Source organism: Procambarus clarkii, chromosome 52, assembly GCF_040958095.1.
Source record: "Procambarus clarkii isolate CNS0578487 chromosome 52, FALCON_Pclarkii_2.0, whole genome shotgun sequence".
Classification (NCBI taxonomy): Eukaryota; Metazoa; Arthropoda; class Malacostraca; order Decapoda; family Cambaridae; genus Procambarus; species Procambarus clarkii.
In genome coordinates this window covers 11,821,752-11,835,675 of record NC_091201.1, presented here as the reverse complement: position 1 = coordinate 11,835,675, position 13,924 = coordinate 11,821,752, and the positions used below count along the sequence as shown (strand labels likewise).

At 43.6% G+C, this 13,924-nt stretch overlaps 1 protein-coding gene across 4 annotated transcripts in view; it reads left to right on the top strand.

The window, feature by feature from the left end:
• Positions 1 to 13,924, top strand: part of LOC123751622 (NFX1-type zinc finger-containing protein 1-like) — a 311,404-nt gene that overhangs the window by 129,997 nt on the left and 167,483 nt on the right. For all 4 annotated transcript variants that reach the window (XM_069304304.1, XM_069304303.1, XM_069304305.1 and 1 more), the window contains exon 5: positions 12,638 to 12,806. In XM_069304304.1, the coding sequence (XP_069160405.1) occupies positions 12,638 to 12,806 (169 nt within the window). The remainder of the gene's footprint in view (positions 1 to 12,637; positions 12,807 to 13,924) is intronic.

Below are 13,924 nucleotides of genomic sequence, written 5' to 3'. Positions count from 1 at the left end.
TCTCTATTTTCTACATTCATCCACGTTTCGGTAAGTGCAATAATATCTATTTTTTCTGTGCAGACAAGAGCATTTAATTCGTTAATTTTATTTCTTAGACTTCTACTGTTAGTGTAATATACCCTAAGTGAATTGTTATTTTGAGGCCCTTCTCTTTCCCTGATCATTTTGCCAATTCCTTTCTCCCACAAACACGTACTTTTATTATCTCCTTCCTCCGAATCAATTCCCATACCTCTATCAACTAACAGATTAAACCCAAACAAACACCACTAACCACTTCTTCCAACGAGTTCGCAACAGCAACAACCCCAGCTATCGATAGATGCACCCCATCACGAGCATACATTCCATTTCTTCCATAGAAGTGTTCCCAGTTGTCTATGAAAGATATTGCATTTGATTTGCAATATCTTTCCAGCCGGCAATTGACACCAAGTGACCTCGATATCCATTCATTTCCTACTCCCTTTCTTGGAAGAATGCCACATATGATCGGGATTCCTCCCTTGCTCCTAACTAATTCAATGGCTGTCCTGAATCTCTGTATTAGTTCCTCACTCCTAACTCGCCCAACATCATTACCCCCTGCACTGATACAAATAATGGGTTTGTTCCCATTTCTCGTCATAATATCATTCATGTTTCCAACAATATCACCAATTCCAGCTCCCGGATAGCAAACCCTTAATCTGTTCCCCCTATCTCTGGCACAAAACGTTCTGTCTAAATACCTCACCTGGGAATCTCCCACAACCAAAATTCGCTTCGATTCTCCCTTTTTCTTTCGAGCAGTTTGAGGGACGTGCGTTTCAATGCTCCTCATTACTTTGTCTTTGCCACCTCGTTGAACAACAGGTTCAACACAGCACTCGTCCTCTAATACGTCAAATGCGTTAAAAGTCCTTAGGAGTAGGCTATTAGTTGTCGGTTTTGCCAAGGTCTTCTTAAGACCCCTGTCTTTCACAACTTGCCAAGACGAGGACTTCTTAATACTGTACTCGTCAGTCCTTCTTAATGAGGTCCCGTCAACACTGGCCTCCTCCTTCGTTTCCTCCCGAAGTCGTAGCCGTCGTACCTCCTCCCGCAGGGAATTCATCTCTGCTCTCAGAGCTCCAACCAGACTCCCCAAATCTTTTACTAATCCTTCCATTATTGCAATAATAATGTTATTAGAATCGGAGCTCCAGCTAACACAACCTCTCACTGTGACTGCAACTGACTGACTGAGGGACACCACCTCCACCACGTTACGCGGCAATTGGTTCCACAAATCAACAACCCTGTTACTGAACCAGTATTTACCCAAATCTTTCCTAAATCTAAACTTATCCAATTTATACCCATTGTTTCATGTTCATTCTTGTGTTGATATTTTAAATACCCTATTAATATCCCCCCTGTTATGTCCATTCATCCACTTGTAAACCTCTATCATGTCACCCCTAACTCTTCGCCTTCCAGTGAATGCAACTTAAGCTTTGTTAATCTTTCTTCATATGAAAGATTTCTAATTTGGGGAATTAACGTAGTCATCCTACATTGGACACGTTCAAGTGAATTTATATCCATTCTATAATACGGCGACCAAAACTGAACTGCATAATCTAAATGGGGCCTAACCAGAGCAAGATATAGCTTAAGAACCACACCAGGTGTCTTGTTACTAACGCTTCGATTAATAAATCCCAGTGTCCTATTCGCCTTATTACGAACATTGATGCATTGATCCTTTTGTTTTAAATTCTTACTAATCATAACTCCCAGATCCCTTTCGCAATCCGACTTCGCAATCTCAACACCATCTAGCTCGTATCTTGTAACTCTATCATCATTACCTAGCCTCAGAACTTTACATTTATCAGCATTAAACTGCATTTGCCAATCCTTTGACCATTTCAAAACCCTATCTAGATCAACTTGAAGTGATAGTGAGTCCTCCGAATTAATTTCCCTACCGATTTTCGTATCATCGGCAAATTTGCAAATGTTGCTACTCAAACCTGAATCTAAATCATTTATATATATTATAAACAACAGAGGTCCCAGGACAGAGCCCTGAGGTACTCCACTAACAACATTATCCCACTCTGACTTAACCCCATTTATACTAACTCTCTGTTTCCTTTGGAATAGCCATGCCCTAATCCAAGTTAATATAGCAACCCCAATACCATGAGCTTCTATTTTTTTAATTAGTCTTTCATGTGGCACTGTATCAAAAGCTTTGCTAAAGTCAAGGTACACAACATCACAATCCTTACCACTATCAACTGCCTCAACTATGCTGGAATAAAAAGTTAGCAAATTTGTTAAACATGAACGGCCATTTGTAAAACCATGTTGCGACTCATTTATTCATTTATGTTTTTCAAGATGGAGACGAATTTTATTTGCTATTATAGATTCGAGTAACTTACCCACAATAGACATTAGGCTAATTGGTCGATAGTTAGACGCAAGTGATCTATCTCCTTTCTTAAAAACTGGTACCACATTAGCTACCTTCCATGACTCTGGCACTCTGTCTGACTCTATTGATTTATTAAATATGGTAGACAGTGGCTCGGAAAGCTCCTCTTTGCATTCTTTAAGCACCCTGGCAAACACTTCATCTGGCCCTGGGGATTTGTTTGGTTTTAGTTTTTCTAATTGTTTAATTACATCCTCCCTGGTAACTGCTAAACTAGTCAACCTGTCCTCATCCCCACCCACATATACTTGTTCGGCTGAAGGCATATTGTTAAGTTCTTCTTTAGTAAATACAGATATAAAATATTTGTTAAAAATACTACTCATCTCCTTGTCATTATACGTTATTTGACCTGTCTCAGATTTTAATGGACCTATCCTTTCCCTAGTCTTAGTTCGATATAACTGAAACAAACCTTTAGGATTTGAATTTGCTCGCTCTGCTATGTGAACTTCATAGTTCATTTTTGCTTTCCTAATCTCTTTTTTAACATTTCTAACCAGTTGTATGAATTCCTGTTCTAACCTGACTTCCCCATTCTTAATCCTTTTGTACCAAGCTCTCTTTTTACCTATAAGGTTTTTTAAATTATTTGTTATCTACTTTGGGTCATTAGTATTCGACCTATTCAATTTGTATGGTATACTACGTTCCTGTGCTTCGTTTAGAATATTCTTAAATAAGTTATATATTAAATCCACATCGAAATCCCCTTTTACGTCACCTATCGCTGGGTTCATGCCTCGTTCTAAGACCGGCCAACACCCCATACCCAAGAGTTTCCAATCTATTTGACCCAAAAAAATTCTTAGGCTATTAAAATCAGCTTTTCGAAAATCTGGCACTTTAACAGAATTTTCTCCTACAGGTCTATTCCATTCTATGCTAAATCTGATTACTTTGTGATCACTGTTCCCTAGCTCACTCCCTATTTCGCTGTCATTAATTTGTGTTTCCCTGTTAGTTAACACTAAATCTAAAATATTATTTTCCCACGTTGGTTCCTTAATGTGTTGCGTAAGAAAGCAATCGTCAATTAATTCTTGAAAATCTTCTGCTTCACTATTCCCTGTTTTGTTCACCCAGTTTATTCCACTAAAATTAAAGTCACCCATGACATAAATACTGTCAGATCTAGATGCTCTAGATATTTCATTCCATAGATGCTTTGCTTCCATTCTGTCTGAATTTGGTGGCCTATATATTACTCCTATTATAATATTATTTGCTTTTTCGTTTAATTCTATCCAAATAGTTTCTGTGTGTGGCTCAGTTTTGATTCCCTCTTTGAGACTACATTTCAAATTGTCCCTAACATATATGGCTACTTCGTCACCATATACACCATATTCATACTTCGGCACCTCCTCGTCTAATATATCTATCTGTGTGAAATAGTTTAAATCCATTTATCTGATATTCAGCTAATAGTTCCCTATTTTCTACGTTCATCCACGTTTCGGTAAGTGCAATAATATCTATTTTTTCTGTGCAGACAAGAGCATTTAATTCATTAATTTTATTTCTTAGACTTCTACTGTTAGTGTAATATATCCTAAGTGAATTGTTATTTTGAGGCCCTTTTCTTTCCCTGATCATTTTGCCAATTCTTTTCTCCCACGAACACATACTTTTATTACCTCCTTCCTCCAAATTAATTCCCATACCACTATCTACTAACAGTTTAAACCCAAACAAACACCTCTAACCACTGAATAACGAAGCAGAAGATTTTATAGAATTAATTGACGATTGCTTTCTTATGCAACACATTAAGGAACCAACGAGAGAAAATAATATTCTAGATTTAGTATTAACTTACAGGCAAACAGATTATTTACATCAAAATTGGGAGTGAACTAGCGAACAGTGATCACAAAGAAATCAGATTTAACATAGAGTGGAATAAATCTGCAGGAGAAAATTATGTTAGTGCCAGATTTTCGTAAAGCTAATTTTAATATCCTAAGAAATTTTTGGGGTCAAATAGATTGGAAAGTCTTGGACATAGGGGTGTCTTACATTGTTGGTGTCTATTCCGTGTTTTGTCCTGCAGTTTTGAGATGCTCTGTTTTGGTGCTTTGGTACCCATCTATTGAAAATTGTACACTTATTTGTGTTTTGTTCCTGCTTTATGTTTTTCTGTATAATGTGTTTGTAAATAAAAAAAATGCATGTGTGTCCCCACCACGTCTAGGACGCGACTCCCAAACAACGCTAACCTGCAGGCACAATTAACACCATCTCACGTTTAATACTGAGAAATCCAAAGAAATTTATAAAAAATTCTTTGGATTTCTTGAGAAGGATTTTCAAGAAAATGAATTGGTACTGCAAGAAGTACAAGAAGCAAGAAGAGCATTTATTGACAATTATGATTCAAACTTTATTGGATCACGTATGTATCATTAATACACAAAGTATGTGCCAATAAGATATAGAAAGCCTGAGGTGTGCATTCTCTGAGGTGAGAATGAAGATAATAAAAAGGGATTACAGATAACTAGGAAAAGCTCTAATTATGTTATTAAACATACCACCACCGTCATCATCATCATCATCATCATCATCACTGTGTGATACTAATACCTTTATTGAATTATTTCCACATTCACACATTGTTTAACTCTCTAAAACTCTTTGGAAGTATCGTATAGCGTAGCCATTCACGTTTTACATACTCGCAATTCCGCAGTTCACGTTATTGTTTGATAAATACCTTGCCTACATATTTCTGTACTCCAGCTGTTGTATACACACTGCATGAGTTTGAAAGGTCATGATTCTGGGAAACGCTTTATACACCCAATCATCTTATTTGCTTTGTTTCTCATGTTTATATGTTGCTCCCAATCATCATAATTTTGACATGATGAGGGCCCACTACGACTCCAGAGATCTATTGCGTTAGTATCATTAATGATTCATAGCCCCGGATTTGTCTCTAGGATGGCAAACATCTTTACTGTTACAGATTTGGGTATTTCCTCTTGTAAGATGTCACCAGCAGCAGCAACAGGCAATGATGGTATGTCTGCTGAAACTAGATGATTGATAGCAGGAATAGATGTAGATATGGATGTTATATCTGAAAAAACAGTACTAGTGGCTGACATTGCAGGAGTTGATGCTGATGTGGATGCTATATCTGATGGGATATATATCTTACCTGCTGTTACGGCCCTCTCGGGACGCAACGGGGTTCTCACTCTGATGTTGTTAGAGGAAGATATATGTATCCGTTCCCAAGCCAGTAGTGGCTATCAAGGGATGAGATCCGTGACGCAAGTAACTTAAAAGGGAGTAGGGAAAGAAAGTTAAGAACTTAATATTATAATGTTCACCATCACCGATTAAATATATAAAATAAAAGAGTACACAAGGGGGAGGGGTATTAACACTTTACAAGGGGATTATTCACAATGTAGTCTTCTGCTGAAGACTGGATCAAGAAGCTAGGTGCTGAGTCCGCGGTGCTTTCTTCGTGGCCTCAAGACGTGTCCTCTGAGAATGCCGAGCCTACCCTGGCCACAGGTCAGCCACAACACAGGTCCACTGGGGGCACCGTCGTGGAGGCTGTCAACCACACGTCCAGCTGGTCTGCTGGCAGGTACTGAGCCACCAAGGCTGGTACGGCCACTCCACGAACGATATAAGGGGTACGCCCTAGACAGGAGTCTCGTGTGATATCACAAATCACCCTCCTGTTCTCAATACCCCAGTGGATTATCGTCTCCAACAGTCGGTCCCGGGTAAATCCTTTCACTGCCACTCCACTGGCAGGCTAACACACCACAGTGTTCTTCCGGGGGGACGACGTCACAACAGCTGCAGCAAACTTCACCGTATGGAGACTGGCTGCCTCGGGTAGACTGACTCAACCTTCAACACAGTGGTCCCAGGTCGACTCTGTAAACAGACACGTCATCAATAACCGGGACACTAATACACCTCACTTACGGGCTCGGGCGCAAACACCTGACGTATCCAGTCCATAGATGGCGCTGTCGTCGGAGCACCACCTCACCAGAGGTCAGGAGCGGCTGTGTTGTGAGCTGCACAGGACTGGAAACTGACCCTTGTGGCCGATATTCGCCGTCCTCATCCGGTGTCGTCGTTCGTTTAGCGGGGGTTTCGGGAGCTGACCCACAGATAGCGTAGTTGTTACTGCTCCTTGCTCGGACGCTGGATCCGGGTTCGTAACACCTCCCCACCAAAAAGAATTTGGTTTGGGGTTCTATAAAAAGAAACACAAACCAAATTAGTATGACGACACAACTCCAAATGGACACACATGCTTTATAATCTGGAATGGCGAGGCTGTCTCGTCCACCAAACTGTACTACTGGACAATTCTGGCACAAAGGGAACTCGAAGATTGAAGGCGATGTCCTGCCTGGCGTAACCTTCCACGTCTTCCTCGTCTCCACTGCGATGTCAAGCAGGGGCATCATCTCACCTCTCTCGAGTACGGATTGGTTTCGACACGATCTGGGGTGACTCGACACTTCCCTATGTCGTGGCACCGATGATGGCTGCCCACAGACGGCATTTCTGGTGCCGGTCCGATGGTCCTTCAGGGAGACAGAAACCTGGAATACAGGGGTCTGATAATTCAGAGTGATAGCGACCGCGAGTAAAACAGTACTTACAGCATACTCTACTAGGTCCACACCTAGTCCCAACGGGGCTGTTCGTACGTCGCAGGTGGCATTCGCTCTGCCACCGTCAGGTCGACCAACGTTCCGCATAACGCTGTGTTGAGGCTCAGCAATCACGCGGGGGGTGTCAACCTGTCGGAAACAGTCACTCATATTATCACATGTCGTACCTCCTGTATCAACCATCACTTTCCAGGTCCCTTCTTCATCTGCAACGCCTGCAGTACAAATCTCCAATCCCTGGGACCTCTGCGCGATGTTCATGGGAGCCATCATTTGTCGGGTCGTCCACTGATCCTTACTGAGAACACAGGGCACACATATGAGCATCAAACAAAATATCGCTAAGAAACATGGGGCCAATTGAGGGATAAGCTTCCCGAGCCAGTCATGTCCATAGCCGGCAACATCCACTAGCCTGGCTTGGACCGAAGAGGGCACTAGACCTGTTGAACACACCTCACATACCTCTGACGTCTGGGGAATCTCTGGCTGGTTCAATACACGCTGTAACTTGCCATACCGCAAGCACACTTCTGCCTTCGCTCCAGACTCGTTGGTACCCGTGGGTGCCTGCACACAAGGCCTCTCTTCTAGCTCAGGTACTTCTGCCATCGTAACCTCATGTTCCTTGTCGAGAGAATCAGGAGACACTGCTAGATAGTTCTCAATCTGTAGGCGAGAGGACAAATTAAACATAGTTACATCCGGGTCTGTCTTTACCTGGACATTACCATTGCCTGTAGACACCTCAGACTTTGATGTTCTGGCTGACTCGTCCGCTATCTTGGGATGATTGGTGCTCCAATCGGTCACCAAGTCGTTGGCTAGTACCACGTCAATCCCAGCCACAGGGAGGGTATCGACTACTGCCAACTCACATGTGCCGCTGAAATAAGGCGAGTCAAGATGTACTGGCACTAAGGGGGCGATATACTGCGTTCTCGGAAACCCAACCAGGATAACCTCTGGTCCCCCATCCACACTTACTCCCTTGGGTAACGAGCTCTTCACGATCAGGGACTGGGCTGCTCCACTATCTCTGAGCACTACAATTGATCTACCAGTATGATCACTCGTTACATACCCGGTTGAAGTGTGAGGGGCCAACAAACTTGGTCCTTCCTGCGTCGTCGTAGACTGGTTTCCTACTGGTGGTGTAACACAGCTCATCAACATCACCTCCCTTCGTGCGCTGCCACCTCTTCTGCCTCGGCACCTAGCAGCTATGTGCCCTTTCTGCCCACAAGTCCAGCACACCATATTCCTCCTTGGACTACGGTGTTTCGGACTACTAGGACGTGTTCTTCGGGGGCTACTTGGGGGCGTCTTCTTAGCGCTTCGTGGGACGGGAGTCTCTTCATCGTCCTGAGGTCTGTCAAACCGTCGCTGGTAATTCCTCGAGACGTACTTAGCAGACGGCCTATGAGTCAGGATATACTCTTCAGCCATGGTGGCTGCTGCACTCAAGGTCTCCACCTGCTGCTCTTCTAAGTATGTCTTGAGGTCTCCAGACAAACAATCCTTGAAGTCCTCGAGCAGAATCAGCTGTTCGAGGTCTTCCTTGGTCTCCACCTTCCGAGAGGCACACCATTCTTGAAAAAGTCGCTCCTTGATCGTGGCGAACCCGGTGAAAGTGTGCTCTGAGGTCTTCTTCAGGTTTCTAAACTTCTGCCTGTACGCCTCAGGTACCAATTGGTACGCCATGAGCACAACCTTCTTCACCTTGTCGTAATCGCCGGAGTCGTCAAGGGATAACGTAGAGTAGGCGATTTGGGCCTTCCCAGTCAAGACTGACTGTATCATGATGGCCCAATTCTCCCTTGGCCACTCCAAAGAGGCAGCGACTTTCTCGAAGGCTGCAAAGAATTTTGACACTTCCTTCTCATGGAATTTGGGGACCATTTTGATGTTTCTTACCGGATCGAAACCACTGGTGTCCGTCGTTTGCCTCCGCCCACCTAACCGCAATACTTCTAGTTCATGTTGTCTCTCCTTTTCCTCTCTGTCCTGTCGTTCTTGCCTGTCTCGTTCTTCTCTCTCTCTTTCCCGTTCTTCCCTCTCTCGTCTCTCTTCTCTTTCTCGTTCTTCTCTCTCTCGTTCTCGTTTCTCTTCTCTTTCTCGTTCTTCTCTTTCTTCTCATTCTAAACGTCTCATCTCTAATTCTTTATCTTGTCTCTCTCGTTTCTCTTCTCTTTCTAATTCTAAACGCCTCATCGCCAATTCTTTTTCTTTCATCTCCATTTCTTTATCTTGTCTCTCTCGTTCCATTTCTAATTTCTTCCATTCTATTTCACGATTGATCTCTAGGGCACGCATTTTGACTGTTAGGAAGCTGATATTAAGCTCGCCTGCATCACTGTCAACGTCGCTGCCCTTATCTTCTTTTTCCGTGGAAGCTATGTCTGCACTTTCCTTTGTACTAGGAGTCTCGCCTTCCTGTTTCTCTTCTGCCTTCAGGTGCTGGTGAACCTTGGACAAGATCTCCACACGGGAATCACTGGCACGGATCTTGATCTCCAGGTAGGCGCTCACTAGTACAAGCTCTGGTTTGCTCAGATATTTTAATCTGGCAAGACAATCCTCTCTGTTCAGAAAAGCCTGAACCTCGTCCAGATCATCTATGGTAGCCTTGTCTGCCATTGTCACAGATGGAACACTTTGCACTTAACACATTGCTTACACGTTAGCACTTAACACACCGAGCACTGTAATACGCCAATATTGCACTTTATCGCACCAAACACTGCACTTGGCAATATTGCACGTAATCACTTCGGGCACCGCACTACCCAATATTGCACTGAATCCAAGCGAACACTTCGCTCTACAATATTGCACTGAATCACTGAGCACCGCACTAGTCAATATTGCACTTAATCGCTTAATCACAGCGAGCACCGCACTGCACAATATCGCACTTAGTCACTCTGAGCACCGCACAGGACGTATAACGTCACAATCGTCACACACAGGGGGAATTATTTACAGGGATTACGCCACTTCACCACCCCTGTCAAACATACTTAACAAGGGGACGGATCCCGCTGGGGATGCCAATTATGTTACGGCCCTCTCGGGACGCAACGGGGTTCTCACTCTGATGTTGTTAGAGGAAGATATATGTATCCGTTCCCAAGCCAGTAGTGGCTATCAAGGGATGAGATCCGTGACGCAAGTAACTTAAAAGGGAGTAGGGAAAGAAAGTTAAGAACTTAATATTATAATGTTCACCATCACCGATTAAATATATAAAATAAAAGAGTACACAAGGGGGAGGGGTATTAACACTTTACAAGGGGATTATTCACAATGTAGTCTTCTGCTGAAGACTGGATCAAGAAGCTAGGTGCTGAGTCCGCGGTGCTTTCTTCGTGGCCTCAAGACGTGTCCTCTGAGAATGCCGAGCCTACCCTGGCCACAGGTCAGCCACAACACAGGTCCACTGAGGGCACCGTCGTGGAGGCCGTCAACCACACGTCCAGCTGGTCTGCTGGCAGGTACTGAGCCACCAAGGCTGGTACGGCCACTCCACGAACGATATAAGGGGTACGCCCTAGACAGGAGTCTCGTGTGATATCACAAATCACCCTCCTGTCCTCAATACCCCAGTGGATTATCGTCTCCAACAGTCGGTCCCGGGTAAATCCTTTCACTGCCACTCCACTGGCAGGCTAACACACCACAGTGTTCTTCCGGGGGGACGACGTCACAACAGCTGCAGCAAACTTCACCGTATGGAGACTGGCTGCCTCGGGTTGACCGACTCAACCTTCAACACAGTGGTCCCAGGTCGACTCTGTAAACAGACACGTCATCAATAACCGGGACACTAATACACCTCACTTACGGGCTTGGGCGCAAACACCTGACGTATCCAGTCCATAGATGGCGCTGTCGTCGGAGCACCACCTCACCAGAGGTCAGGAGCGGCTGTGTTGTGAGCTGCACAGGACTGGAAACTGACCCTTGTGGCCGATATTCGCCGTCCTCATCCGGTGTTGTCGTTCGTTTGGCGGGGGTTTCGGGAGCTGACCCACAGATAGCGTAGTTGTTACTGCTCCTTGCTCGGACGCTGGATCCGGGTTCGTAACACCTGCCTTGACCACAGCCTTGACCACAGTACCGTTACCTCTTCTTCTTGTATCCCAGATCGTATCCTCTCCAGGGCCTTGTTATTTTTTTCAAGTATAAAAAAATATTATTGTTTTGCAATGTAAATAGGCAGCTTGTAAATAAGAGCTGCATCGTATGGGCCAATATGCCTTCTGCAGTTACCTTCATTTTAATGTTCTTAAGTATTCTCTGCACACTTTCCTCAAATGCCCTTTCTTGTCACAAAAATTACATATGTTGTCCTTAAACTTGCAGCTGCCACTACTGTGATTGTACCCATAGTTTTTAAATCTTGTCTGGCCCTGTACAACCATAATTTCCTGGTTAGTAGATTTCTTACCTCTGAAAGCAGTTTCCGGGTTCAAAATCGTCTCTAGCAGTATCCTTGAAGTCCTCGATTGTAAATTCAAGTTTTCCGGCACCATGTTAGGGAAAATCTCCTTTTCTACTGCCATAAACAACTGATCCCACATCCGACAGTTAAACTGTGCTCCAAAGTTGCAGTTGTTAGCTAACGCCTTCAATTCTGCATATAAATCCTGTAAGGATTCCTGCTGCTTTTTCAGCCTCTTCTGGAAATTCATCAATAAGCAGGGTAATCAGGTCTTCATAGGTCTTCGTGTGGGATAGCTCTGGCACGCACACGTTACCAAGGACACTATATACTTCTGTACTCAGTGAAACTAAGAGTACCACTTTCTTATTTGCATTCTCTTTAATCCCTCGGTACTGGAAGTTTGCTTCCATCAGGCTCAGCCACAGGTCCAACGATGTTTTGGAAGCATCAAACGGCTCCATTGCAATGATTGATGAGGTAGCCATGGCCACGGTTGGAAACAACTCACTGTTGTCTCAATTCTTCCTCCCATCCACACGACGTATTCTGCTCTCTCTCTGATGCGCCACACCTTGTCTTGTAGGATCAATTCTATAGTATGACTGCCGAGTTCCTTGTCCGAAACTCGGGAAGGAATCACACCGCGATTTCATCCCGGGATCTCTGCCTTAGGTGTTAATAATCGTCGCCATTGTTATAATTCAGCAGGACGAGAAACGAACGAGCGCTCCACATGCCGTTTATTACAACAACAACAACAAACAACAACATCATCGGGTATAGGTTACATGACTTTCTATTTACAATGCTCTAAAACAAAAGAGCTTCTGCTCGAAACATTATGCACCTAACCTATATAGTACTTTTTCCTACAAAATACCTTAATCCTAACATATATATTGCACCTACTCATAATACACTATTCCACAATTCACCAAATCTTAATACACCCACTCATTAAACACTTACTGACAATGCATCTACTTACAATGAACCTAATTTATAATATACTTACTCATAATCCATTTATTCATTTGCTAATGTTTGCAGGTACGAGAGGTTGGAGTACCAGCACCGCATGCGTCCCAACATCTCCCGGCTGCTGGTACCCTCCATCTATCCTAGCCTTAAGGACCACCCCTCCGTTCACCAGTACCCTCACGTCAAGGGCATCACCACTGATCTTTTCTTCATTACGCACCACCATCACGAAAAATCAGTAAGCAATGGCTCCAGGCATTTTATATGAAATTTTATTTTACAGAATAAGCTCTTCATGAAACGTTAACAGCAAACTGAATATCTAGTGAAATGCTTTTAATCAAATAAGATATGCTGCTTAAAAACATATGAATGCAAACTATAAAAATATATTATTTGTACGTTTCTTGGAAGAGATCAGCACTGATTAAAGGAGATGCCAATGAATGAACATTACGTAAGTAAAAAAAAATAAATATTACTGCAACACTGTTGTTTTCCATATTTACACTACTGATGAAACAACGAGTTTGGAGAGAGATTAGGAAATGTGAGAAAACAAGTACAGGAATGTGTGGAAAGACTCATTCGAGGAAGAACAACTTAATCACCATGATGTAAAAATTTAGATTAATTTAAAAGAACATGTTGTTGAAAGTTAATAGTGAGGAGGAGGAGTAAGTAAGTAAGTAATTATCAAAAGAAGGCACCAAACCGGGAAGGCTATGTAGCACCATCAAATACGCAAAATAATCAGAGGGCGCTAAATATCACCAAGGATGCCAATACGAGAACAAAAACGCATAAGGCGAACGATATCAAAAGTATCCGAGTCACCATGAATTCTATCGAGGGACAGGTGACCGCGAGGGGCGGTCGGAAAGCAAGACACACGCTCGTCCAGGAAGTCAGGACATTCAAGAAGGACATGCACGACCGTAAGAGGGACAATGCAACTAGGACAATAAGGAGCAGGGCGGCGCTCCATCAAGTGACCATGGGTTAAGCGAGTATGGCCAATACGCAACCTCGCCAGAGCTGTTTCCCACCGCCGGTTACGGTGGAAGGAGGACTGCCACGAGGAAACACAACATTTAAGAGTACGTAGCTTGTTACCAGTAACAGACAACCAAGAAGCCTGCCAACGGGTAAGGACTGAGGAATGGATAACCGGGTAAAAGTAGGAATACGGAATGCCTTTACGAGAGATGGGACAAGAGCGGACAGCTTCCTTGGCGGCAGCATCCGCACGTTCATTTAAAGACACACCAATATGGCTGGGAACCCAACAAAACTCAACCGACTTAAATTTACTGTGAACGAGAAACAGCCAATGCTGGATCTCGACAACTACTG